Source organism: Schistocerca cancellata, chromosome 3 (genome assembly GCF_023864275.1).
Source record: "Schistocerca cancellata isolate TAMUIC-IGC-003103 chromosome 3, iqSchCanc2.1, whole genome shotgun sequence".
Taxonomy (NCBI): Eukaryota; Metazoa; Arthropoda; class Insecta; order Orthoptera; family Acrididae; genus Schistocerca; species Schistocerca cancellata.
The window spans coordinates 788784430-788812227 of NC_064628.1; the positions used below are offsets into that span (position 1 = coordinate 788784430).

Sequence of the window (27798 nt, forward strand, 5' to 3'; positions counted from 1 at the left end):
ATGACACTGAACTATTTAGATGCGCTAGAAAACTGCAACAGTGTTACAAAGACAACATTGAAGAAGTTTTGAGGGATGAGGTGATTCATTTTAAAGCATACATGAAGAGCAACCAGTTTTCTATAGAGTTCTCTTTCTCACTCCTCAAAAGATTCGATAATTATTTGTGGCCATCCATGTCACAGGATAGAGTCATTGGTCTTGCTGTCCTCTCCACAAATCCTGACAGACCATAGCCTATTAAAATTTGACTGACGAATTTGAAAGAACACCATAAATAGTTTTGCCTGACTTGAGTTTGGTGAGTTCAATATTCATGTATTTATTATAATAATAATAATAATAATAATTATTATTATTATTATTTGCAGCACTCATGGTACTCAGTTACATACAGATGTAAGTTAATTGGTGGTACATTTATGATTAAACAAGGAGCGGAAGTATCTTTCCCTGCCGAGGAGCAGCATATAGCTAAATATGCCCCTGCACCATATGCGAGACCATTTAGAGATGATGTCAAAATGGTAAAAGAAGTTGACCTGTTCCTGTTTAAAGGGACCATCCAGGTCAGAATCCTCTGCAAATACAAGTTCAGTGTGTTAACCACTGAGTCACCTCACTTGGTAGGTGTAAAAAACTGTGTGTGTGTGTGTGTGTGTGTGTGTGTGTGTGTGTGTGTGTGTGTGTGTGTGTGTGTGTGCGCGCGCGCGTGTGTGTGGGCGTGCCTGCGTGCGTGTGCGCGCGCGCCATGTTAACATTACTTGGCACAACTGACTGTGCTTATAGTTCACAGTACAGCTCCATTTCAGAATGTGCTTTTGTTGGACCAAGCACACACTTCTCCTAGCTAGGATTTAATTTTAAGCATGAAGGAAGACAATAGGGAATGTTATGAGCAATTTAACAGGAGAACAGAGGCCTAGACCATGGTCCGCCGCAGCATGCAAAACTTCATGCAGGCACAATGTTCTGCATTCACGGAGTCTACGACTCACCCTCTCACTTCCACTTGTCGTGTGTGCTTCATCAGTCCTTCTCAGAACTAGTCAGTACAGCACAACATTTCCATTTAACAGTGTGATGGGTTACTGTTTTCAACTGAATTAACTGAAGTATTTAGACATAGATTCATAAGCGGACATTCTTAAAAATGTATCCCCCACGCACGCGCGCATGCACGCACGCATACAAATGCGCGTGCTGAAACAGTCTTACGACAACTTTACATTGACAAGTATAATGTGGGACAGTTCTACTTGCTGGGGTAAAGGGGTTGGATCAAAGAGGTACTGAAAAGAATCCTAAGCTTGTAAACTTCTCCCTTACCAGAAGCCAGGAGAGTAAGGCAAAGGAAACTGAAGGCAGGAGTTTTCTGCGAGGTGAAAGGAGTGGGTCATTCAAAATCCAAGACTGAATAGCTAGTTACCTTATCATCTTGACTATTTAGAGTCGGTGCTGGGCTTGGAGCTGCACTGGTAGCTGGAGTAGCACTTGTGCTAGTCGTGGTACTTCTTGGTGTTTCACTGCTCTCCTTCACAGGGTCCACAGGTTTTCGTATAAGTTCAGGCATACTGTAGTAACCGTTTATGTGCTCAAATTCCTGGACCTGTCACAGAATGAGACACTCACAATATAAATTTACTGAATAGAGGATTAATATTAACTATAAATCTCTTCTTGATTTGTACCTTTTTGCGAATGAGTGACATCACCCCTATTCTAGTTAACACATGCTGCCGACTAAGCCCCTCCCGGGGAACGCCATCAGCAAATGTTTCAGCATTATCAGCACCAGGTTCACACAAATGGCGCATGAAGAGAGAAACATAAGCTTTGAAGTTCTTCTCTGACTTGCCACGCAAGTCGCGCACCAACCTGCCAAGAAACCTTCGGGAATAAAACAGCATTCATACTTTACAAACACACAGATATATCTGAATGGGACTACATGTTCATGGTGATATAACAACTGGCATGCTCTAAAACAACTATTAATATTTTCTCAACTTAAAATCAACGTATTGTACCCGAGAGCCACAGGTAATTACCAGTATGCTTTTTCAGGGTTTACACACAAGTTGATGATTTTTTTTCATGTATGTATTAAAACGAATGAAGTTAGCAACACAGATTTTCTACAGAGTTTACTGAATTTTTGTACTTCACCTGCTATCGCAAAATGTCACAGCACGTTTTATTATCAATTTGTATGGTGATGTGAATGTTTTTCATTGCAGACCAATTGCATGTTGTAGTTATTTTGTAAACTGACATTTGAAATTAACTAATATACTACGGAATATCCACACAATTGAGGAACAATAACATGAACACAGATGTACAATATCTAAATTATGATACATATTCCTAAATATGCTGATGACATTAAAAAGTTACAGAAAATTTTAGAAAATGTACAGAAAAGTGAACTATAAAAGACTATTTTAAAAATACAAAATGTTGCTAGCAAACCAGTGAAAAATTAATACCAAACTTTCCAATCAAAATTCTTTGCTGGAAATTGAATGTGAAGATGCTGGAACAGGAATGTCGCAGAGATGTATGTTAAATGTGTTATAGGAAGTACACAAGTGCTGCAGCAATGTAATGACAAATAGTGTTCCTCTATCTCTCTTGCACTGTCGATGTTTTAGTCTTTTGTGTTTGCAGAAAACTCTTTCACTACGAACTAAAAAGGCAATAGGCTAGCCTGTCCTCTTTATATTGCCAACAATTAAAACGATTTTCCTGCATATGAATAATAGTCATTCTGCTTTTGTTCACCACCTGTGATAGGTATCCATAAATGAATTTTAGCACCACTGTGTCCTGTGATCTTACACTTCACAATTCTCACTACAAATCACTGCTGTTTGAACTATTTAGTTCCACATTAATACAAAATCTTTGTAATCACCCTAATCCAACATAACACCAGGGTTGTTTAACTCAAATGTCCTATGATGGGGTTTAAATAGAATGCGATGGAAGGCCAATGTCACCTATAAAATCTCAAATATGTAACACTTCTAGGACTACCATCTAAGATTAGCTGCAATAACTTCTGAACAAGCTGCCTTCTTACAGAAACTTGAAATTTAATAGTTTTCTACTAAGTACGATCATCAGTCTTTTTATGGTAAGTGCTAAGCTCTCATCTAAGAGTGAATGGCATGGATGCCTGGTAGGAAGGCAAATTGATACTCCATGGTTGTTTTCAGACGCCTTCCTGAAATACAGCATAACCTCAGTTTTACGTTCCCAGAATTAATGTTTTCCCAGCATTTATGACATTTTTTACCGACCACGTCAAATTTCCTATGCCCACAATGTTAATTTGCACCTGATTTTGCGTCAACATATTTATAATTTTCCCGCAATTTATGCATCATGAAAAACTGTTCGCAGAGAAAGAATGACACTGGAATGATGTTGGCCATACAGTAGTGTTTACAAATATTATGCAGTTAAGTTTCTTGACACCAAGGTGTTCTACACAGCGGATTTGAACTGGTAAAAGTTGGAACAAATCATGCCATATCTCCCGCTGCTGCCAAGCTTTACTTAGTGTTGTGGCTGATGGGTTCGTTCGAATGAAAATATCATGACCAATCACAACCGTTTCCAACTGTCTCTACGGCGCAAAAACAGTTTCATGATTGTTATCAGCATCACGACACCTTTGTCGAACCATATTTAGCGTGTTTCGACGTATGGCCACTTGTAGTACTAGTGCGTTGCTGAAATGCTTTTAGTTTTAACACAGCGCTGGTTATGAATTTTATTCATGCTGAACAAAACATGTTTTGAGAATTTATTCTTGTTGTCAAGAGCAGTATTTATGTATATGTTTTTTGTGATGTTACACAATCAATCAATGTGAGTGATAGAATGTGTGTGTGTGTGTGTGTGTGTGTGTGTGTGTGTGTGTGTGTGTGTGTGTGTGTGTGTGGGGGGGGGGGTTCCTACATAACTGATGAGGCAGCACAGTACCTGATAACCTCAAACAGACAACTAAAGTGCAAGAGATGCAGAATAACACACATTCAAACACCATACAAACTACTTATTTACATACTTGCACTTGACAATGAGAAAATATTCTCGAAATGCGTCGTGCTAAGCATGAAAAAATACGTAACTAGTGCAGTATTTCATTATTTAAATAATGAAAGACACCTGCAGGCTTTAAGACATCGATTATGACATACGAAATTGAGTCAAACATTCTTACTTCCCAGACAGTCGTCAGTTCCAGTTACATCAGCGGTTTTTATTAGCTAATAAAACTTCGTTAGGCAATAAAGAAGTCCCTGACAAGTCTTTTGATGCCTGTTATGTAGAAATATCATACAGTAAGTGCAAGGGGATATCCTATACAAAACTTTTACAGCTGAAAACGTTATTTTCCACATTTTACATTTTCCTGCATTTTACACCATTTTTTTGAAGTCCCTTGAAAAGTGTAAAAGTGTGGTTTCACTGTATAAAAGTTATTTCCTGTTGGTGAAATTACATCTGAGTCATGCCTCAGGTGTCAGGACGAGGGCTGATATTCACAAAAGATGTGCATGCACTAGTTGGGGAGTTCCAATGTTGGGAAGATAATGAAGCACTTCCAGGAAATTGATTTCATGATATATAGATAAGATATTCAGCAATCACAGGCCCTGCAGACCACGCGCTGCTTCCAGAAACTGCCTCCATTCCTTCCTGTTTTGTGTCCCTGTTTCCTCCAGGTGTCTTCAATTCCCAAGGCTGCTAGGTCCTTCGCCAGGTCGTTCATCCCGCGCTGCCTTGGTCGTCCAATGGGGCATTTGTTGTTTGGTTTCCCCACTAGTGCCATCTTCGCCTGTCTTCCATCTGGCATACAGGCTACATGGCCCACCCATTGTATTATTTTGCTCTTTATCTTCTGTAGGATAGTCTGTTGTCGCATCAGAAGGTAGATTCCCTAATTTTTCCTCCTCCTCCATTCTCCGTTATCTAAAAATTGGTCCCCATATCTTCCTCATTATTCTTCTTTCAAATATTAATGGTTTTTCCCTTTCTCGCTTGGTCAGGCTCCATGTTTCTGAACCGTACATTACTGCTGGGCATATCACTGTGTTGTCGATTTTCATATTAGTGTTCACTGAGATCAATTTAGAGCCAAGTGTCTGTCTGAGGGAATGCATACATTTAATTCACACCGCTATTCTTCCTTTATGTCCATTCTTATGTTGTTGTCCGTGGTAAACCAAGATCCCAAGTCTTTGAACTGGTCTACTCTCTTGAACCTCTTGCCATCTATCTCAAGAAATTCTTCCTGCTCTTGTCTTCTTCCTAATTGCATGAACTCAGTTTTGTTTCTATTCACTTTGAGCCCTACCTTCTACACATAATTGCCCATTTTCTAGTACATTTATTTCAACTTGTGCTTTGATTCACTTAGTAGTACTATGTCATCTGCATATACCAGACAATTGAAGTTACCATCCATCGCTGCTCCAGCCCACTTCTGTTGCCTACACACTTATTATTTTCTCTAAGGTGACACTGAACAGAACACATGAGAGAGCATACCCTTGTCTGAGGCTTGTCTCAATCTCTAATGTTTCTGATGTGGCTCCTCGGAAACGTACTGCTGCCTTTGACTCTTCCATACAAGCTTACACCATTCTCACTAGATTCTCAGGGATTCTGAAGTCACACATTGCATTGTATAGAGTATTCCTGTGGATGCTGTCATATGCACCGTTGAAAATCGACGAACAGGTTGTAGATATCTTTATCACATTCCCAACGTTTTTCAAACAATTGTCTTGGTGTGAAAACGTGATCTATTGTCCAATCTGTTTGGTCAAAAGCCAGCTCGGTACTCCTGTAAGTTGTTCTCTATGAATTGTTGCAATTTTCTGAGAATAATGATGGACAGCACCTTATACATTGCTTTCAACACGCTGATTCCTCTGTAGTTACCGCATTCCATTTGGCTTCCCTTCTTGTATATTGGGCATATTATACCAAATTTCCATCCTTCTGGCAGTGTCTCCTCCTCTCATATCAACTGAATCAGTTAATATAACTAAGTGTAAGCTCTCATCTCCCTTCTTGATTAATTCTGATGTTATTCTGTCCTCCACTGGAGCTTTGTTGTTTCCGAGTCCTTTGATTGTGATCTTCACATCTTATTCACTAACTTCCCATTCTTCTTCATCTTTCCTTTCCTCCGTAGTGTTTGCAGGTAATATCTCATCTTGGTCTGGGCGATCATATCATGATATGATATCTAATGTGCACTATATTGGTGTGGTGGGAGCTTGAACTGATTTTGTCCAAGATGTGTAGAAGGCACAAATAGCTATGAATCATGACTCATGTTAGCAGCAATGACAGCGTGGAGGCCATTCTCAATCAAAGGGTGGAAGCACAGCTTGTTCATTCCCAGAACTAATCACAGTCTTCTGCTTTGGACTCAAGGTGAGAGATTAAACCAGAGGGTCAGACAGTTCTGGATGAAATTTATGACACTCTTCCCCACATGTATCAAGCATGCACCATAAACAGAGGAAGTAGTTATTCTAATAGAGAGTATGCCCTGCACATGTAGGTTTTCAGATTAGGAGACTCTTCCATAGGCATGACAGCCAACTGTGATTAACACTTTGAGAGAAGCGTGTTAATTATGTTCATTATAGAGAGGAACACACAGCCTCACATTGCAGAAAGAGAAAATGTTAACCTGGTATTAGAAACATATATGATGAAGTCATAGTAATTGTCTCACTTACTGAATGTAGTAACGCCTGCATACCAATAGAATAAGAAAGATGTCTGAATCAAGGAACAAGTATCAGTGAAATCTTCAAACAGGATGCATCAGATTCTATGGTGAGGTCATATTTGTTGCTGTAAAGAGTCATCTCTAACAAACATGTTACCAATTCTGAATGCAAATTTGAAAGAAGGCAAATACACTCCTGGAAATGGAAAAAAGAACACATTGACACCGATGTGTCAGACCCACCATACTTGCTCCGGACACTGCGAGAGGGCTGTACAAGCAATGATCACACGCACGGCACAGCGGACACACCAGGAACCGTGGTGTTGGCCATCGAATGGCGCTAGCTGCGCAGCATTTGTGCACCGCCGCCGTCAGTGTCAGCCAGTTTGCCGTGGCATACGGAGCTCCATCACAGTCTTTAACACTGGTAGCATGCCGCGACAGCGTGGACGTGAACAGTATGTGCAGTTGACGGACTTTGAGCGAGGGCGTATAATGGGCATGCGGGAGGCCGGGTGGACGTACCGCCGAATTGCTCAACACGTGGGGCGTGAGGTCTCCACAGTACATCGATGTTGTCGCCAGTGGTCGGCGGAAGGTGTACGTGCCCGTCGACCTGGGACCGGACCGCAGCGACGCACGCCAAGACCGTAGGATCCTACGCAGTGCCGTAGGGGACTGCACCGCCACTTCCCAGCAAATTAGGGACACTGTTGCTCCTGGGGTATCGGCGAGGACCATTCGCAACAGTCTCCATGAAGCTGGGCTACGGTCCCGCACACCGTTAGGCCGTCTTCCGCTCACGCCCCAACATCGTGCAGCCCGCCTCCAGTGGTGTCGCGACAGGCGTGAATGGAGGAACGAATGGAGACGTGTCGTCTTCAGCGATGAGAGTCGCTTCTGCCTTGGTGCCAATGATGGTCGTATGCGTGTTTGGCGCCGTGCAGGTGAGCGCCACAATCAGGACTGCATACGACCGAGGCACACAGGGCCAACACCCGGCATCATGGTGTGGGGAGCGATCTCCTACACTGGCCGTACACCACTGGTGATCGTCGAGGGGACACTGAATAGTGCACGGTACATCCAAACCGTCATCGAACCCATCGTTCTACCATTCCTAGACCGGCAAGGGAACTTGCTGTTCCAACAGGACAATGCACGTCCGCATGTATCCCGTGCCACCCAACGTGCTCTAGAGGTGTAATTCAACTACCCTGGCCAGCAAGATCTCCGGATCTGTCCCCCATTGAGCATGTTTGGGACTGGATGAAGCGTCGTCTCACGCGGTCTGCACGTCCAGCACGAATGCTGGTCCAACTGAGGCGCCAGGTGGAAATGGCATGGCAAGCCGTTCCACAGGACTACATCCAGCATCTCTACGATCGTCTCCATGGGAGAATAGCAGCCTGCATTGCTGCGAAAGGTGGATATACACTGTACTAGTGCCGACATTGTGCATGCTCTGTTGCCTGTGTCTATGTGCCTGTGGTTCTGTCAGTGTGATCATGTGATGTATCTGACCCCAGGAAAGTGTCAATAAAGTTTCCCCTTCCTGGGACAATGAATTCACGGTGTTCTTATTTCAATTTCCAGGAGTGTATTAAGGTGGATAAAACTCAGTTGCTTTTACAGGCCATCAGTATCAGGTGTCGTAGTGACGAGATGCTTCACATGCGAACAGAGAAAAACGTAGAGTGTAAATTTCCTGATCATGGTATAATAAAAAGTACAGACTGAAAAAAAAAATTCGTATTTCACAAAATGTGTGAAATAAAATGTGAATGCTGCCTCAAAATGCGAAAACATGAAATTACTTAATAGAAACTATTTTGAAGCGAACTATATCCACATGAACTATTTTATCAAGAGAAGTTGAAATAGCTTTATTTTCTGCATATAAATATCGAAAACTTAGTTGAATGGTCTATTTGAGATATAAATGCTGCATAGTAGAAGAATTTTGGGGAAAAAAAAAAGTATTTGTTCGTTAGCTAAAGCTCAAAAGGTGGTATAATGCATGCACTATTAATGTGGAAAATTAGGTGGTGGTATTTCAAACTGTGGTTGCGTACCACTAGAGGTCAGGCCTGAACTATGTCATTAGCAACACTCTGCTAACATCAACAAGCTACTGCGCGCTAATTGTTCTCAAGTGCTTTGCATTGCACGTGGCTCATTTTCTTTTCTTATTTTGAAATAAGCGAAGTAACTAATCACGGTCCATCGCTTATTTCTATTACAACCCTTACTTGTTATTTCCATATAGAGGGACCAGAAGACTTTTTCTAAAGTAGACAAAAAACACACACACACACACGCACACGCACACACGCGCGACCACTGTCTCTGGCAACTAAGGCTGGACTCAACATCTCCTCAATATGATGAGATGATTAGCTATCTATCCTTTTTCTTTTCAGTTCTGGTTTAACCCTTGGCAACACTGGCCATTACTTCGAGCCCTGACTTCCATTAGTATGAAAGTTTTATATGTTTTACAGTAAAACAGGCACTTCTTTTGTTTCAATAGACTGCTACAATTTTATCTAACCAGAGTGCAACTCTCAAGTATTCAGAAAGAATTATTTCGTTTTTCGAAGTATGGACTGAACATTCAAATATTTAGTTTACTTTTCTTATACTCACCACTGAGAATTGAAAGCATCCTGTGGTGGCATGCCATAACGCATTATCGCATTCAAGAATGCTTTACGCTGCCGGGCATTGAAACCTAATACCTGTTCAAAATAAAGGAATTTGATCAGTAGGACTCACTTCTTACACAATAGTAGTAATTCAGTTGTAAATACCAGTTTCTGCACAGGTACTGCTGACAGAATAATTGATTTCAAACATGAGTTTATGACATTTCTGAAAGAATTAATTCCCACCAATATTTATGCCAATTCCTATGATGTAAAATAAATATACTATTTGGGGGGGGGGGGGAGGGGGAGGGGGGGAAATGTCACGTAGATACCTCAATGTTTCCACCAACACGAGCAAGAAGTGGCGGTAGTGGTCTGTCACGCTCCTCTTTCCTTTCTGGTCGCCTACGACTACGGCGACTGGCATCTGTAAATTAGAAATTTAAGAAATTGCTTATTGATATAGAAATAAAGCAATAAAACTGGAAAGAAATAAATAAACAACACTAAGAACTAATTACATATAACAAACTCTTAGATATCAATTACAATCTGTTTCTGAGGGTCTGATAATGGATTTGTCCGAGATCTGCAGCTTTGTTTACTAATAGATATGTGACATGGCTATGGAAGAAAACAACTTACCATCATTCTTCTCATCAAAGTCATCATCTTCTTTATCATCATCTGAAACAGAAAAACATTTAGTGAAATATAGCCTGCAATGTGAGGAGTGAGAGCCAACAGAAATGTGGAAGCACAAATTTTAAAGCCCCACACAAATAATATTGCTCAAATCTACATGGTAACTTTATATTGTCTCACTAAGAGGTTCTAATGTTCTATTTTGTAATAAAGTTCACCCTAACATTAAACCATACATTTTAATTAATGATGATAGCTATCCCATCTAAATTTAAATGACCCTGAAACATATAGATTTCATAAAAACAATTTACTGCAAATTTCAAGAAGACATCATTGTCAGTTGGACAAAATTTTTAGTCTTTCTCATTGGCTCATCAATTTATCTCTTGAGCTCTGCCATTTTAATTTTTTGAAACAAAGGTCATAATTTATCTAATATGATTTACTGTGATGGAAACTTTAAATCCTTGTCCTACTCAGTCAATGAGTTCTTACCGTATTTACTCTAATCTAAGCTGCACTTTTTTTTCCCGGTTTTTGTAATCCAAAAAAACTGCCTGCAGCGCGGCTTAGAATCGAGTGCAAAGCAAGCGGAAGTTCTGAAAAATGTTGGTAGGTGCCGCCACAACCAACTTCTGCCGTCGAATATATGTAGCGCTACACTGGCGTGCTTTGTAGGCACAAAGATAAATACTGGCGCCAAAACCTCTACGTCAGTAAATAATTTTTTTTAACGAAAGGTGGAAGAAGAGCTTTTTGCTCCACCCCGAGTTTCGACCACTGCATTTCCATACATTATCCAACGAAGTAAATACAAATTCCGTATTGTTCATCTTCGAATGTAGCAAAATTTCAATGTACTACGAAAATACGACTGGAAAGACTGTTTGGCATATTTATCAATATGGCCAACTCTACGTTCTGAATTTTTTCCTACCTGTGAGAAGAGATAGTTTATAACAGGAACCTGATGAAATGTGAATCTTATGCAGTATTCTCTTCACCATAAGAATAATACGAATATAAACATTTTGCCACGTATTCTTTCGTGTTTGCTGTTATCTCATTTAAATTCTGTCTTCCTAATAAACTACGAAACTAGAGTGAGACAACAGCAGACGCGGAAGAATATACATATCGTGTCATGTTTATATTCGTATTATTCTTATGCTTGATAGTGATACAGTCAGAAACGAAGCGCGGCAAATGACTACATTTTTAAATCTAAGATGACTAATTTCTGTGCACAATTTGATGTACTAAAGAAGCGGCCGCAAAGATTTTCAAATGGAGAAAAATGTTCGCCTAACTCTCGTTCAGAACATCATCTATCATACGCAGTCTATTATTTGGTTCTTGTTGATCATTATCAAAGAAAGCAGCAGTGTAAGTAACAACTAATAGCAGTCTCTTGCCATTGTTTTGCTAATGAGACGATTCCTCTCTTTTTTTTTTTTTTAAAAATTGTAAGTGGCAGTAGCGGGCACAAAAGCAAGCCATGCCAAGCGGTGACAGGCCGTAAACACGCACTAACAGAATGCGACAAACAGTGCATGACACAGTACAGTAATGCATTTTCAGCTTAGAGTGACGTAAACACCTATAACAAAGAAAACAGCACTTATCAGATCAAAGCAAAATAAGCAATCGAATCAAACCAGACAAAGCATGTGAAAAAGGAAGGGTACCCGTATAAATACGGACGGAGTGCCCGACGCACAGCAATGGCTACCTGGTAAAGCTTAACTGCTAATCTTACGACTCGAACCAAACTACTGTAGCTGTATCGTCATTCATTCGACCTAAATTGTGTCTCTTATTACAATGGACCAACTTTGTTTCGATTTGGAGGTGCGGCCTAAAACTTTTCTCTCCCCTTGAATTTCGAGGCTCAAATTTCACGTGCGGCTTACATTCGGGATTTCCCCCCCCCCCCCCCCTTTATTTGGAGTCTCATTTTTCAGGTGTGGCTTAGATTCAAGTAAATACGGTAAATTCGAATTAGGTGTTACACTGAGAAATGGGATATCATTTAATTTTTCTAACTTGCCAGCTGCAGCCCAGTAAATATCAGTGTTGGAGGGAGAAACCAGTATCAAAGGCAAACAAACTTCTCAGTGGCCAAACTCTAGGAACAATAAATTAATGAGAATTCATTTCTATTAGACTGCATGCACCTATTAAAAGGCAAGCAATTTATAACGTTTGTTCCAGAAATTTTCTGATATGCTCCTAGTTATCTCCAATTTTTCATACCGCTATATGTCTTCACTTTGCACGCACGCAATACACACATAAATTCTGCACTAGATATTCTTATCAGCAAGCACTACATTTGTGCACTTCAGAAAAAGATATGATTACTACTGTGAGTATAATGACAAAACTGGACACTGCTAAAATCTTTAGTAAAGGGTCACTTGTATCTAAAGATGTACTTTACTGCTTACTGAAATGTAAAACATTTCAAATTTTATGCGGCTATGGGTGTTACATTGTTATGATTCTCTTAATAATCAAACTCTTAAAATACTCGAGAAAATCTACACTGAATGATTCCTGGAAAAATATTTTAAAAAGGCACCAGAGACAATTAACCTCTTGATGATGCAGCAGATCTACTCTCTGCATTCTGTGCTGAGCCCAGCTTTGTTGTCACTGTACTGCTTGTCTAATGCTGCTATGAAATACTTATCATCCTATTTTAAGGAAACCATTTCTTTGAAAAAAAAAAAAAAAAATTTATGTGTAAACATCTGGCAGCCTGAGACATTTGTTCAATAAAGGACTGCATTTCTTTGTGTTATTCATCATAGTAATTGAACTGGATCAAATAAAATAAAGCACTGCATAGTTTGCAGAGGAAAAAACTGCATTGTGTATACTATGCACATGGTTGATTATAGCTTCTACAATGTTGTGTACAAAATGAGGAAGTTAGCACCACATCTGCACACAGAAGTCACCGAATTCCTGTAAATTCCAGGGAGGAGAGCGATGAGCTCTGATGCCACGTTCGACCACATCGCAGATGTGTTTCATCGGGTTCATATCTGGCAAGTGAGAGGGGGGGCATATCAATTAGAACTCGCCACTGCATTCCTCTAACCACTCCATCCCACTCCTGGCTTTTTGACAGTGCGTTATCATGTTGAAAAAGGCTACTGCCATCAGGAAACATGATCATCATGAAGGTCTGCAATCAGTGTACAATACTCCCTGGCTGTCATGGTGCCTTCCACAAACTGCACTGGAGCCATGGATGCCCACCTGAATGTTCCTCAGAGCATAATGGGGCTGTTGCCATTTTGTCTTTGCCCCACAGCACAGGTGTCAAGGAGCTGTTCTCTGGAAGATGATGAATTCGTACCTTCCCATCAGCATGAATAAGAATGTATCAGAATTCATCAGACTATGCAGCACTCTGCCACTGTTCACTGCTGATGACCATGTGACCATTTCAGTTGTAATTGCTAATGTGTTAGTAACACTGGCACATGCATGGGTTGTTGGCTGTAGAGGCCAGTCATTAGGAGTGTTTGATACACTTTGTGTCTTGATACACTTTGTGTCCACACACACTTTTATTCACCCAGCAGTTTTAAGTCTGATGTTAGTTCCACCACAGTTCACCACCTATCCTGTTTTACCAGTTTGTCAAGCCTACAATGTCCAGCAATTTTAATAAGGGGTGGCTGTCTAACCCCATGATGTTTGGACTTTGTTTCACCATGAGTTGACTCCTCACAGCACTCCTCGGACACTTGACAAGTTGAGCAGTTTCCAAAACACTCTTGTCAAGCCTCCAGGCTATTACAATCTGTCCTCGGTCAAACTCAGATGGATCGTGCATCTTCCCTACAGAACACACTGATAGCAGTCTCACCGATACTATATGCACTGTGTGTGTGTGTCTGACAAGTAGTAATTCCTCACCAGGCGACACTGCTATTTACTGGACAAGTTCATATTGATAGTAGGTCGGTATTAACAGCGTTCTGGCTCATCAGTGCATGTTGTATAATAAATAATATAAAACTTTTTTTATTTGCTGAGATACGGAATTAAGTTATCCACAGCAGTGAGAGGGTAGAGGAACGGGACACACAAATGCGTTGCTAGTGCTTAAGGAAAGCCCATAGGCCGTGTTTAACCATGTCCACAAGCACCATTCAAGCGGTGGAGTGTTGCGAGTTATGCTGTGCACGGCAGTCAAAGGGTCAAGTGCAGCAAAGCACAGAATAATGGCAAGAAATACCAGAATGTTACAATTACTGTAATTTTACAGTAGCTCAGTATGAAAGTTAACAAAATGAAATGTGATAAGTATTGCTGTGTTGGATTTATTTATGAACTTCCACAAACTCTTAATTGGTGTCTTAATTACAATGATACAGAATTCACACTTCCACAGAGCAAAAACATCACAGTCCTTATTAAATGTATTAGGCCACTGAAAATGGCATGCCTGTGGTATCTTCAGCACATACTTAACTTGTCTGCAGCTTCACTTCCACACTACAAAAAGGAAATCTCACATCAGCAATACATCTTTTCATTTTCTGCCACCTTCTTACGTATTAAAAAATGTTACTGATGACTGACAAACAAGTTTGTTGTCAATGTACGTTTTGTCTCTGTAAATACAATTTTGTTAGAATATGGGACTTGTGTATTTGAAGGGAGGAAGATAAGGATCTAATGTCTTCTTGGTGAAAAAGAATTTACAGAATATGCGCAAATTCCAATTAGTCAGGGATGAAAATGAAAAAAATCAGCCACTGCACCATCAGGAACATTAAACAATTTACAGAAGACAAACTGTCAATATAAATAACTGCTGCATATATTTGGGGCAAAACAGACATTATATCAACCACTCTTTCCTGGCTGAAACTCTTACAGTCATGCACATTCTACTGTTTTCTAAGATAAAAGGTTTTGAGACAACCAACAGTTGCCAATTTGCAGGATGGTTCAGCAAGTGTCAGACTTTGGTACAAGGAATAGGACAGTTACCCGAGTATGGCATTTGTGTCACATGAACTACACTCCTGGAAATGGAAAAAAGAACACATTGACACCGGTGTGTCAGACCCACCATACTTGCTCCAGACACTGCGAGAGGGCTGTACAAGCAATGATCACACGCACGGCACAGCGGACACACCAGGAACCGCGGTGTTGGCCGTCGAATGGCGCTAGCTGCGCAGCATTTGTGCACCGCCGCCGTCAGTGTCAGCCAGTTTGCCGTGGCATACGGAGCTCCATCGCAGTCTTTAACACTGGTAGCATGCCGCGACAGCGTGGACGTGAACCGTATGTGCAGTTGACGGACTTTGAGCGAGGGCGTATAGTGGGCATGCGGGAGGCTGGGTGGACGTACTGCCGAATTGCTCAACACGTGGGGCGTGAGGTCTCCACAGTACATCGATGTTGTCGCCAGTGGTCGGCGGAAGGTGCACGTGCCCGTCGACCTGGGACCGGACCGCAGCGACGCACGGATGCACGCCAAGACCGTAGGATCCTACGCAGTGCCGTAGGAGACCGCACCGCCACTTCCCAGCAAATTAGGGACACTGTTGCTCCTGGGGTATCGGCGAGGACCATTCGCAACCGTCTCCATGAAGCTGGGCTACGGTCCCGCACACTGTTAGGCCGTCTTCCGCTCACGCCCCAACATTGTGCAGCCCGCCTCCAGTGGTGTCGCGACAGGCATGAATGGAGGGACGAATGGAGACGTGTCGTCTTCAGCGATGAGAGTCGCTTCTGCCTTGGTGCCAATGATGGTCGTATGCGTGTTTGGCACCGTGCAGGTGAGCGCCACAATCAGGACTGCATACGACCGAGGCACACAGGGCCAACACCCGGCATCATGGTGTGGGGAGCGATCTCCTACACTGGCCGTACACCACTGGTGATCGTCGAGGGGACACTGAATAGTGCAAGGTACATCCAAACCGTCATCGAACCCATCGTTCTACCATTCCTAGACCGGCAAGGGAACTTGCTGTTCCAACAGGACAATGCACGTCCGCATGTATCCCGTGCCACCCAACGTGCTCTAGAAGGTGTAAGTCAACTACCCTGGCCAGCAAGATCTCCGGATCTGTCCCCCATTGAGCATGTTTGGGACTGGATGAAGCGTCGTCTCACGCGGTCTGCACGTCCAGCACGAACACTGGTCCAACTGAGGCGCCAGGTGGAAAATGCATGGCAAGCCGTTCCACAGGACTACATCCAGCATCTCTACGATCGTCTCCATGGGAGAATAGCAGCCTGCATTGCTGCGAAAGGTGGATATACACTGTACTAGTGCCGACATTGTGCATGCTCTGTTGCCTGCGTCTATGTGCCTGTGGTTCTGTCAGTGTGATCATGTGATGTATCTGACCCCAGGAATGTGTCAATAAAGTTTCCCCTTCCTGGGACAATGAATTCACGGTGTTCTTATTTCAATTTCCAGGAGTGTATATGGTTTTCGAGACAGTCCTCTAACATTCAGTGTTTCTTTTCTCTGAGGGCTGGTCTCATTCCTGTCTAACTGTGTGTTGTGACTCATCGATCTTTCAAAGTGCTGCCGCGCAGTTACGCGCATCCTCTACATGCGGCGCTGTCTGCCAGCCATGCAGCAGCAGTGCCACCTAAGTGGCCAGCCAGGCAGCGGCCGCTAGACTCGGACTCAGTTTGGATTTGACTGTTAAAGTGTACATACGTCTTACTTTGTTTACTTGATCTGTGACTTACATGTATTGTGTCGTCCTTGAAATATATTTGTTCAACTTGACGTTTTAACAATTGGCGACGAGGTAGTGAATTTTTCAGGTTTCCAAGGCTACTTTAGAGCAACTATTGCAAGGTCTCACTGAACAGCAAACGCTTCTCACAACTGCGATTCATGATTTCGGCGCGGCATCAAATGCAGGGCGTCTCTCGTCGTCGTCTCTTCCTCCTTTTCCTCATTACGACAAGACGGCAGAAGAATGGCCTGATTACGAAAAACGTCTTCGACAGCACTTCTTGGCATTTCATGTTGCTGACGAACAAACATGCAAGTCTCTGTTCCTTTCATGGATTTCACTTCAAATGTATCGGTTGTTGTCGCAATTGGGTCCTTTGAAAGATCCTGGGTCTTTGTCCTTTGCTGAAATGTGCCCCCTTCTGTACGTATATTTTCAAAAGCATACGCATATGGTGGCCTCTCGTGTTGCCTTTTATCATTGTCAAAAACAACCGAATCAATCCTATCGCGCTTGGGCTGCTGAACTTCACGGCCTCAGTCGAAAGTGTCAATTTGTTACTGACGTTCACAAAGAATCCTACGCCAATTCCATGGTACAGGATGCGGCACCTGACAAAGAAGTCAGGCAACATGCCCTTCAGTTGGCACAACCGACTCTAAATGAAGTCCTGTCCATCGCTCAGTCTTTTGAAATTTCTCGCGCCCCTGGAGCGCAAATAGAGACAGGGGGTGACGTCGGGGACGTACAACCTCTGTGTACTGTTGACGAAGCGTGTGGTGTGCCCCGCCGGCAGACGTGGCTGCAGTACGCTCCGAAGCGCAGCCTCAGCCTAACCGTAAACAAACCTCTAAGAAACTGCAGCAAACCCCACAGCAACTTCCTTCATATCCGCGGTGTTTTACAAAACATTCACAAGAGGACTGTCCCCAACGTTGGGCCGTGTGTCAAAAATGCAAAAAGAAGGGTCATGTGTTAACCGTTTGCAAATCCGACCGCATACCTGATGTTCATGCACATGACGCTGATTCTGCTTCTGTGTTGTCTGTCAATTGTACTTCTTCCCTTTCAGGGAAGTTATTCCTCACTGTCCAAATACTTGGTCAGGATGGTTGCATGAAGGTGGATACTGATTCTGCTGCCACTATCATCAATTTTCAGACGTATATTCAGTTGGGTTCTCCAGTCCTGTCACTTGTCACTAGGCAATTACGGACTTACAATAAACAGACGATTTCTCTCTTGGGACAATTTGATGCTGAGGTAACTTACAAATCTGTCGTTCGCACAATTCCCATATTTGTGGTCGACCATAGTAACGTGGAGAATCTTTTTGGTTTCGATGCCTTTCGCATTTTTGGGTTCTCCATAGATGACTCGTCAATATCGTCTCTGATGCTATTCCTTACGCTCAATTGGATTCCTTGTCGATGACATTTTCGTCCCTTTTTTTCTCCTGGGTTAGGCTGTGCAAACGACTTTGAAGCTCAAATCACGCTCAAACCCACTGCTCGGACTAAATTTTTTCGGGCTCGGCCAATTCCTGTGGCCCTTCGTGATCGGGTAAAATGGGAGCTGGATTGTCTCACTGCTTCAGGGGTCTTGCTTCCTGTCACTTCCAGTGAGTGGTCCTCTCCTGTCATTGTCGTTGCTAAGCTCAATGGTGATATTCATCTCTGTGGTGATTTCAAAGCCACTGTAAATGCTCAATGCCTCATCGACACTTACCCTATGCCTTGACCTGAAGAATTTTTCACTAAACTTGCTGGAGGCCAGTATTTTTCTGAACTTGACCTGTCAGAAGCTTATCATCAACTTCCTCTCGACGCTGCTTCCCGGCCGTTTCTGGTCCTTAACACGCCTTTCAGCCTGTATCAATACCAACAATTGCCATTCGGGGTTGCCAGCGCCCCTGCTCTCTTTCAGCGATTCTTGGAACAATTATTGCTCACTGTCCCTGGGTGTATAAATTACTTTGACGGCATTGTTGTCACTGGCTCCACCACTGCAGAACATCTTCAGAATCTCCGCACACTTCTTGATGTCTTACAGACTGCCGGTATTAAGTGTAATCTTCAGGAATCAAAATTTTTTCAGGCATCTATCACGTACTTGGCATTTCAACTCTCTCGGGATGGTATTCGTCCGCTCCAGCAAACTGTCGCAGCGATCGATGCCCTTCCTCGCCCTACATCTGTTAAGGAACTGCAGATCTTCTTGGGGAAAATAGCATACTATCACAGGTTTTTACCGTCTGCTGCTTCGGTGGCTCAGCCGTTGCATCGCCTGTTGCATAAAAACGTGCCTTTTCACTGGTCCGCGTCATGTGATGCGGCTCTCCAGAAATTGAAGACTATGCTGAAACAGGCCCCGTGCCTGGCTACTTATCGACCTAGCCAACATCTTGTTCTTGCCACAGACGCCTCTCAATACGGGGTTGGTGCAGTCCTTGCACACCGTTTTTCTGACGGTTCTGAACAACCCATTGCTTATGCCTCCAGAATGCTCACGGATGCCCAACAAAAGTATTCTCAAATTGAAAAAGAAGCTTTGGCCATTATTTATGCTCTTCATAAATTTGGCGTTTTTCTCTATGGATCCAAATTTCATCTTGTTACGAATCACAAACCACTTGCTTCCTTGTTTCATCCATCAATGTCACTTCCCGACAAGGCTGTACACCGCCTCCAGTGTTGGGCTCTTTACTTGTCTCGTTTCAATTATGAGATTCATTTCCGGCCGACGGCTCAACATGCGAATGCTTATGCACTGTCTCGCCTTCCCATGGGTCCTGATCTGGCATTCGATAGGGACGAACTTTTGTGTTTCCACCTGGATGTTGCCGAGCAGCGGGTTGTGGATGGGTTCCCCATCACTGGGGACCGGTTGGCGGCTGCTACGGGTTCTGATCCTACCCTCTCCCCGGTTTTATGCAGTATTCAAAAGGGTTGGCCAGATTGTCCGTCGTCCGCTAAGACTTCTGATTTGTTGTGGAACTACTACACTTTGCATTACCGCCTCACAGCTATGGATGGTGTTATCTTCCTTTCCACCGACAATGCTTCGCCACATGTTGTGGTACCTGCGTCTTTGCGTGCTTCGGTCTTGCGCCTCCTTCACCAAGGGCATTGGGGTCTCTCGCACAAAATCTCTGGCGTGCCGTCATGTGTACTGGCCCGGCATCGACTCTGAAATCGCACACATGGTCGCCGCCTGCAGCCCTTGTGCGTCACAGGCCGCCGCCCCGAAGTCATCTTTGTCACCGTGGCCTTCGCCTGAGAAGCCCTGGGAGCGTATTCACGCTAACTTCATGGGACTTTTTTTAGGTACTTATTGGCTTCTCGTTATTGATGCCTACTCTAACTTTCCTTTCATTGTCCGTTGCACGTCGCCTACCACCGCGGCCACCACAAATGCTCTAGCTCCCCTTTCCCCTTTGGAAGGCCTTCCCTCTACTCTTGTTACTGATAATGGTCCAAAATTTGCCTCTTCCGATTTTGCGGATTTTTGTGCCCGTCACGGCGTCATGCACGTCACGGCCCCTCCGTTCCATCCACAGTCAAACGGCGAGGCTGAACGTCTGGTCTGCTCAGATGAGGGAACTCCTGACTTCTTCTGCCGCTGATGATGCGTTACTCCAATTTCTCCCTTCTTACTGTTCCACCCGCATGAGTGACCACAGCCCGGCTGAGATCTTAAACGGCCGACAGCCTCACACGCTACTTCATCTTCTGCGGCCTACCACCTCACGGCCGCGGGTGCCTTCGCTTGGCCGGTTCACCGCCGGCGACCTTGTATGGATACTGGGATATGGCAGGCGGCCAAAATGGAGTCCTGGCCGCATCTTACGACACCGTGGCCGACACCTGTATGAAATCCAGATGTACACGGGTGTTGCAGTGCGTCATTCGGACCAGCTTCGGCCTCGTGTGCCGGCAACGCCTGTTCCGGATGCCGCTACACCACGTTCGGCTCTACCTGACGCTCGGGATCCTGGAATCTCTCATTACTCGCAACGCAGTCCTCTCACCATCATCTAGGTGCCAGCACAAGAACTGACGCCAACAGGAGATGTGCCCATGCAGGGACCAGATGACCATCATCTGTCGGAGCAACTCTACTCGCCTCCTTCTCCTACGGACATGGACAAATCGCCCATGTCTCCTGTTATAACAACAGGACTTGTCGCAATGGGCAGATTGGTGCATGAGGCTGCAGCAGATTCGACCCCCATGTCTCCTGTCATTTCGACCCGTTATCATCAGGGACACTTCCGACTGTACGGGAAGCCGCCTCCTCCAGACTTAATGGCCAGTCAAACAACACCTGTGCATGTTCGCAATCTACAGGCCACCTCCATCAAGACATGTGCAAAAGCTTCAAAGGGGGAAAAGTGTTGTGACTCGCCGATCTTTCAAAGTGCCGCCACGCAGTTACGTGAATCCTCTACATGCGGCGCTGTCTGCCAGCCATGCAGCAGCAGCGCCACCTAAGCGGCCAATCAGCCAGTGGCCGCTAGAATCGGACTCAGTTCTGATTAGACCGTTAAAGTGTACACACGTCTTACTTCGTTTACTTGATCTGTGACTTACATGTATTGTGTTGCCCTTGGACTATATTTGTTCAACTTGACATTATAACACTGTGACATATGTATAGTGCTGTCATTTTGCACTATTGTTCTCAAAATCCTGTCAGTCTCAAAGACATACACATATCATGAAGTTACTATTTTGCTGTCTATCTTTCCCACATTCCAGATGGCAAAAGCAGGTAGCACATGGTGCTGTGTACAACAAACTTAATTTGTACAATGTACTATGTCATAACAGCCATAGCATGTAAATGACATGTTAACCTCTCTCAAATAAACTGTGTTCCATGTAAGAGATGTTCAAGTTAATTTGAAGATCATTTGCACAGCATTCAGTTTACTTTGTGTAAATAAATTAGTAAGGTCAATTAATCTGTAGCACAAAATCTCAGTGTGCCAGGTAGTTCGATTTCTGTACACTCACCAGAAGGAGCGGAGAAGTCAGAGTTATAGTCCGAGAGGTTTTCTTGCCATGTAGCATCGTCACGTCCTTCAACAGTACCATCATTGTAATTAACCTGAAAGGATACAATTTCATAATTCATTGTTTATAAAATAAACCTATTCACAGTAAAACTGTTAAAAATGCAATTGTTATTGTGTATGTTTACACTAAAAATTAAAGAGCCAGCAAAACAGCATGGTGGTGGTATCTGGGGGACTTCTACAGGACTCCTTAGCCATTACTAGTAGCTTCTCATTAAACCGTCTTCCATAGTTTTTGGCAATCAGCACGAAGACAATTTCTTCTCCTGCTTTTTTACTACAAGGTGGTTACACATTAAACAAAATACCCTGCATTTTAACCCCATGTGTGAAATTATAAGGCATATAGATAGACAATAAACTGAGGTGGCACCACAACTTAAATAAGGAAAAGCTCAGTTTTGCTTGCTTTGTATCATTATGTTGACCTACAGACAGAACTGCTAACATATTTTTGTGTCAATACTGTCCTATAGCATAAGCTCCTGCACTCACACCCCTTGGTGAGCAAAGCATTTCTTCTACCGAAGTGTGTGATAAGATTATTGTCCGAAGTCATTAACTGAGCACCTTACAGAAATCTCTTTAAGCATCTTGGTGGCATTCTCACTTATCTATCAATACATATACTTCCTGATGGTTATTAATAAGGGTGAATTTAGAGTGAACTGTTGAATACACACCTTTAATTCTACATGTGAAAATAATTTCCATATCAAATATGCATTGGTCTCTAGGGTTCAGAATGGAATTCCGTATGATGGTGCAAAAACCTTAATACGAGGGTTGAATGAAAAGTAATGCCCCCACCTTTGTTAACTGGGATTGGATGGGAATATTTTAATAAATGAAATGCAGAAATAATTCTTAGAATGTGATCTTTAATTACCAATATTCAGTTTTCCACATAATCACCAGCCAACTGGATACATTTCTGCCAACGATGAACAAGTTTTCTGAAGAAGTCGACACACTGTTTCTGCAACCAGTCTCACAGTTCTCTCAACGTCTTCATCAAAAGCATAATGATATCACCGCAGATCGTCTTTCATTATTGGGAACAGATGGAAGTCAGATGGTGCTAAATCTGGACTGTATGAAGGATGCCATACAGTGGTCAGATACAGGGGTCAGATACAGTCTCTGAAGTTCTGATGTGGTGGCACGTGAAGAGAGTGGTTTGCCAAGCAAAGCTATAATGTGTCCCACACGTTCTTGTGAAATGCTGATTGTGTTTGCAATTTCTCAGTGAGTGATACGATGATTGTCCTGAATCAATCTGTTCACATTCTGCTTATGAAACTCTGTGGTTGGTGTCAAAGGACGTCCAACTCTTCGTTTGTCATGCAGGTCAGATGTTCCCACCTCAACATCTTTAAACTTACTCACCCAACGACGCACAGAACCCACATCAACATGATCACCATAAACTACTTTCACTCTGATGAATCTCCTTTGGGGTGACACCTTCTGCTGTCAAGAATTCAATGACTGCACGTTGCATAAATCGCATTGATCAACCGTCTGCGCAGGCTTCCATACTTTACACTGTAACAACATAACCATTCAATGCTAAGGCTTCCCGCCAACTGGAGCTGTAGAGAAGAGGCTATGAAACAAGCCAGTACCTGCCGCATACCAATGCTGCCAACTGTTGAAGAGTTACTAAGGTGGAGGCATTACTTTTCAGTCAACCCTTGTATACTGGCAGCAGACATCAGAAAGGATTTTACAGTTTATCAGAATATTTGGATTCCGGATTACAACATGTCAACACTAATGTTCACATTAAAAAGGTTTTAAATTTTGCAGCATAGAGACAGAAGTGTTATGTGTAAATGATTAATTTAAAGTGCTAGATAAAGTAGAAAGAAGAATACTTGACTTTTCTCAAAGCAATCACTTTTCTGGTACTATAGTAATAAATTTCCATAATTATCAATGTTACCATGTAAGCACTGGTGATAATTGGTTAATAGCATACTTTGCTGAAGTACACTGCAATAATCTGTTCTGGTAACTAATGTATAAGTCACTTATAGCTCAGAAAGCTCTCCTCCTCCATGACATATACGGAACAAGATGTGAATAAATGAAATGTGGAAGTGTTACGTGTGTACCTCAAACAACACTCATTAACTTTTGAGCTCTCATGTACCAACTACAGTTATTGCAGGAACTGGGATTCAACCAATAGTAATAGAAATGTGAATTTAAGTGGGGTGGTGTTTCATCAGAAGCATCAGGACAACAACAGTGGAAACAATGTAAAAATGTGATGGCTAGACCATCTGTACTCACATGGGAGCTTGCGGTTTGAGTACCCTTGACTACTTTAATTCAGCATCCTTTTTTTTAAATACACACTTCAAATAATGAATGAGTTTCAATTATGTTTATCTATGACACAAGACATGTATTCTATTACACTTACATAATTTTAGTGCTCATGCGAGTAAGCATCCAAAATAGGTAAAACACCAAAAATAACGTAACTAACCTGTTTGCGAACTCTTTTGCCTTTGCCCAGAGTTCTTGCCATGTCTTCTTGCTGCTGTTCATAATGGTGCCTGAGAAGCTTAACCCAGTATGCAGGATCAGTGTTCTCAGCTTCCTGCTTAATAATTTCTGTTGGTTCTTCCTCCTGGCAAATAGAATGTCATGTTATACAATGAATATCTTACTTTTGTTTGGACAACTTTTTAGATATTGTTTAACTAAGACAAAAAAAATTGAATGCAGAACTAATGAACTGTTGTAATTTTAGCCTTTACACTGATGTTTATTCTTAAATGGCGATTTTTAACATATACACACACAATTTCACATCTGAGAAAACCTGAAGCAACTATTTGGCATTTTAAACCTCAAAATACTGCATGGGCTGAAAACAGTCCTTGATTACACATTCTGCCGTTTGCTTCACTGTTGACATTCTGCCATTCAGCATCAAGTGTTTTGTCTTAACACAGATTATAATGTTGGTAATGTTTTCAAAACTTGTGGCAACTGCCTAACCTTTTCAAACTTACTGCCAAGAAATTTTGGATCTTTCCCATCTTTTTCCTGACACTCTTCTGATACTGCAGGAAATACTTTAACTACTTATTTGAGTTAAACTGTACAACTATAGCTAATCAAACCTGTATGTTCCCAATTAAAGTTAAAATTAAGTACTATCTGAATTAACTTAGCCATTCAGATCCTTCTGTCTCCAAACACTCATTTAAATTTTAGTGCTCTGTTGTTGTAATCTTCAGTTTGAAGAATGATTTGACACGGCTCTCTACATTACTCTCTTCTGTGCAAGCTTCATCATCTCTGTTAATTACTGCAATCTACATCCACTCTAACCTGCTTGCTAACTGTAGTCAAGTACTAATGTCCCTTGACAATTTTTAATCCTCCCCCCCCCCCCCCTTCCTCCAATTTCCCCATTGATGCCTCAGCTGTGTCAAATTTCATTTCTTAGAGATTCGATTCATATCACTGCATTCATATCAGATCAACCATCCTAGTCTTCGGCACAATCGTTCAAATGCTTCACTTCTCCTTTGAACTGTTTACCGTCTACATTCTACAGGGAGGGGAAAACAAAAAAAAACCACCACCTGCATAACAGGCAAATAGTTTAAGAGAAGACTACCCAACATCATTGCTGCCCAAAAACCAAAACTCAAATTGTATTTTTAATCTCATTCATGAGTGTTGTCCGATTTAGACTTGCCCTCTTCGAGAGTTTCACTGTCATGGAGAAACCTCAAAGTTTTTATTTCTTCTCCAAAAACTTTAATTCCCTTTCTGAATTTCTCCTTTGTTTCCCTCACAGATTGCTCAATGTTAACAGCATATAAAATTGGGGACACCCTACAGTCCTGTCTTGCACCTTTCTCAACTAGTGCTCCTCTTCAAGTCTTACAACTGCAGTCTGCTTTCTGTGTACGCTGTAGACAATCTCTTGTTCCCCAACAGTTTATCCCTATGACCTTTACAATTTCAATGAGTGTATTGCAATCAACACAGTTAAAAGTTTTCTATAAAACTACAAATGTATGTTTGCCTTTCTCCACCCTATCTTCTACGGCACTGTCTTACTGTCGATACTACTATACTGCCTCACTGGCTGTATTGTCTCATGTTTGCCTACATATCTCCAGAATACAAACTGACTGTCTCTCAGGCCTGATTCTACTAATATTTCCATTCTTCTATAGTTAATTCACGTTAGTATCTTGCAATCATGACTGATGATTCTGCAATATTGGCACATTTAAGTGGGTTAGTTCTCTGTAATCGAGATTATTACATTATTCCTGAAATCTCTGGATATTCTGTCTGTCCCAAGTATATCTTACATACCAGGTGGAATAGTTTTGCATGGTTTGTTGTCCCAAACGTCTTAATAATTATGATGGAATGTAATTTACTCCAAATGCCTTGTTGACGTGGGTCTTTCAATGATCTATTATCAAATTCTTCTCTCAGTACCACATCTCCAATCTTATCTTCATCTGCTTCACCTTCCTTTTCCTTTATTTTGGCTTTAAGATTTGTTCTTTAGTATAGCACTTCTACACATTCCTTTCATCATTCAGTATTATCTTTTTTTACATAGTACTGGCTTGGCATCTGTTTCATATCCATACAGGTGTTTCTCTTTCCTTTGAAGTTGCCTTTTTTGTCCTATCTTTGTGGTAACCACAAAGGCATATAAACGCTTTGAATTTCTCTTCTAACCATGCTGGATTTCCTACTGGTAGGTTCGATCAACAGCCAAGAATTACAGAGATGCTTTGTAAATTCAAATGGGAATCTCTGGAGAGAAGAGGGTGTTCTTTTCGTGCGACACTATTGATAACATTTAGGGAACTGGCTTTTGAAACTGCTGCATAATGATTCTACTGCCACCAACGTGCATTTCATGTAAGGACCACAAGGATAAGATGAAATAAATTAGGGCTGCTACAGAGGCTATAGACAGTCTTTTTTCCCCTCGCTGTATTTGCTTGTGGAAACGAAAGGAAATGACTAAGGGGTACATGGTACCTTCCACTACATCCCATATGGTGGCTTCCTGAGTATGTAAGTAGATGCAGAAGTAGACCATTCCTGCTTTGACAATGTACACTTTCTGTCAATTTCATTTTTTATATCTCTATAGTCTCTTTTGCCTGTTTTGTTTGCTGTATACTTGTATTTTCTTCTTTCACCAATTAAATTCAATGCTTCATGTGTACCTTATGAGTTCCTACTGGGTCCTGTCTTTTTGTAAAGTTATTCATCTACTTCATTTACTATTCCCATCTCTCAGCTCTAACCATTCATTTTCTACTGTGTTCCTTTCCCATCTATCTACTACCTACATCCATACTCCGCAAGCCACCTGACGGTGTGTGGCGGAGGGTACCTTCAGTACCTCTATCGGTTCTCCCTTCTATTCCAGTCTCGTATTGTTCGTGGAAAGAAGGACTGTCGGTATGCCTCTGTGTGGGCTCTAATCTCTCTGATTTTATCCTCATGGTCTCTTCGCGAGATATACATAGGAGGGAGCAATATACTGCTTGACTCTTCGGTGAAGGTATGTTCTCGAAACTTCAATAAAAGCCCGTACCGAGCTACTGAGCGTCTCTCCTGCAGAGTCTTCCACTGGAGTTTATCTATCATCTCCGTAACGCTTTCGCGATTACTAAAAGATCCTGTAACGAAGCGCGCTGCTCTCCGTTGGATCTTCTCTATCTCTTCTATCAACCCTATCTGGTACGGATCCCACACTGCTGAGCAGTATTCAAGCAGTGGGCGAACAAGCGTACTGTAACCTACTTCCTTTGTTTTCGGATTGCATTTCCTTAGGATTCTTCCAATGAATCTCAGTCTGGCATCTGCTTTACCTACGATCAACATTATATG

General features: G+C 42.3%; 1 protein-coding gene across 4 annotated transcripts in view; it reads right to left on the reverse strand.

Annotated features, from left to right (window-relative positions):
• The window catches only part of LOC126175842 (chromodomain-helicase-DNA-binding protein Mi-2 homolog), a 165826-nt gene that overhangs the window by 34088 nt on the left and 103940 nt on the right, over positions 1-27798 (reverse strand). For 3 of the 4 annotated variants that reach the window (XR_007535621.1, XR_007535620.1, XM_049922847.1), the window contains exons 25-31: positions 24392-24535; positions 21830-21923; positions 10069-10110; positions 9756-9850; positions 9422-9513; positions 1692-1890; positions 1430-1609 (exon numbers count right to left, since the gene is read on the reverse strand). Coding sequence is in view for 1 of the 4 variants with exons in the window: in XM_049922847.1 (XP_049778804.1) it covers positions 1430-1609; positions 1692-1890; positions 9422-9513; positions 9756-9850; positions 10069-10110; positions 21830-21923; positions 24392-24535 (846 nt within the window). In the remaining 3 variants the exon portion in view is untranslated. The remainder of the gene's footprint in view (positions 1-1429; positions 1610-1691; positions 1891-9421; positions 9514-9755; positions 9851-10068; positions 10111-21829; positions 21924-24391; positions 24536-27798) is intronic. The other variant, XR_007535622.1, reaches the window with a different exon arrangement.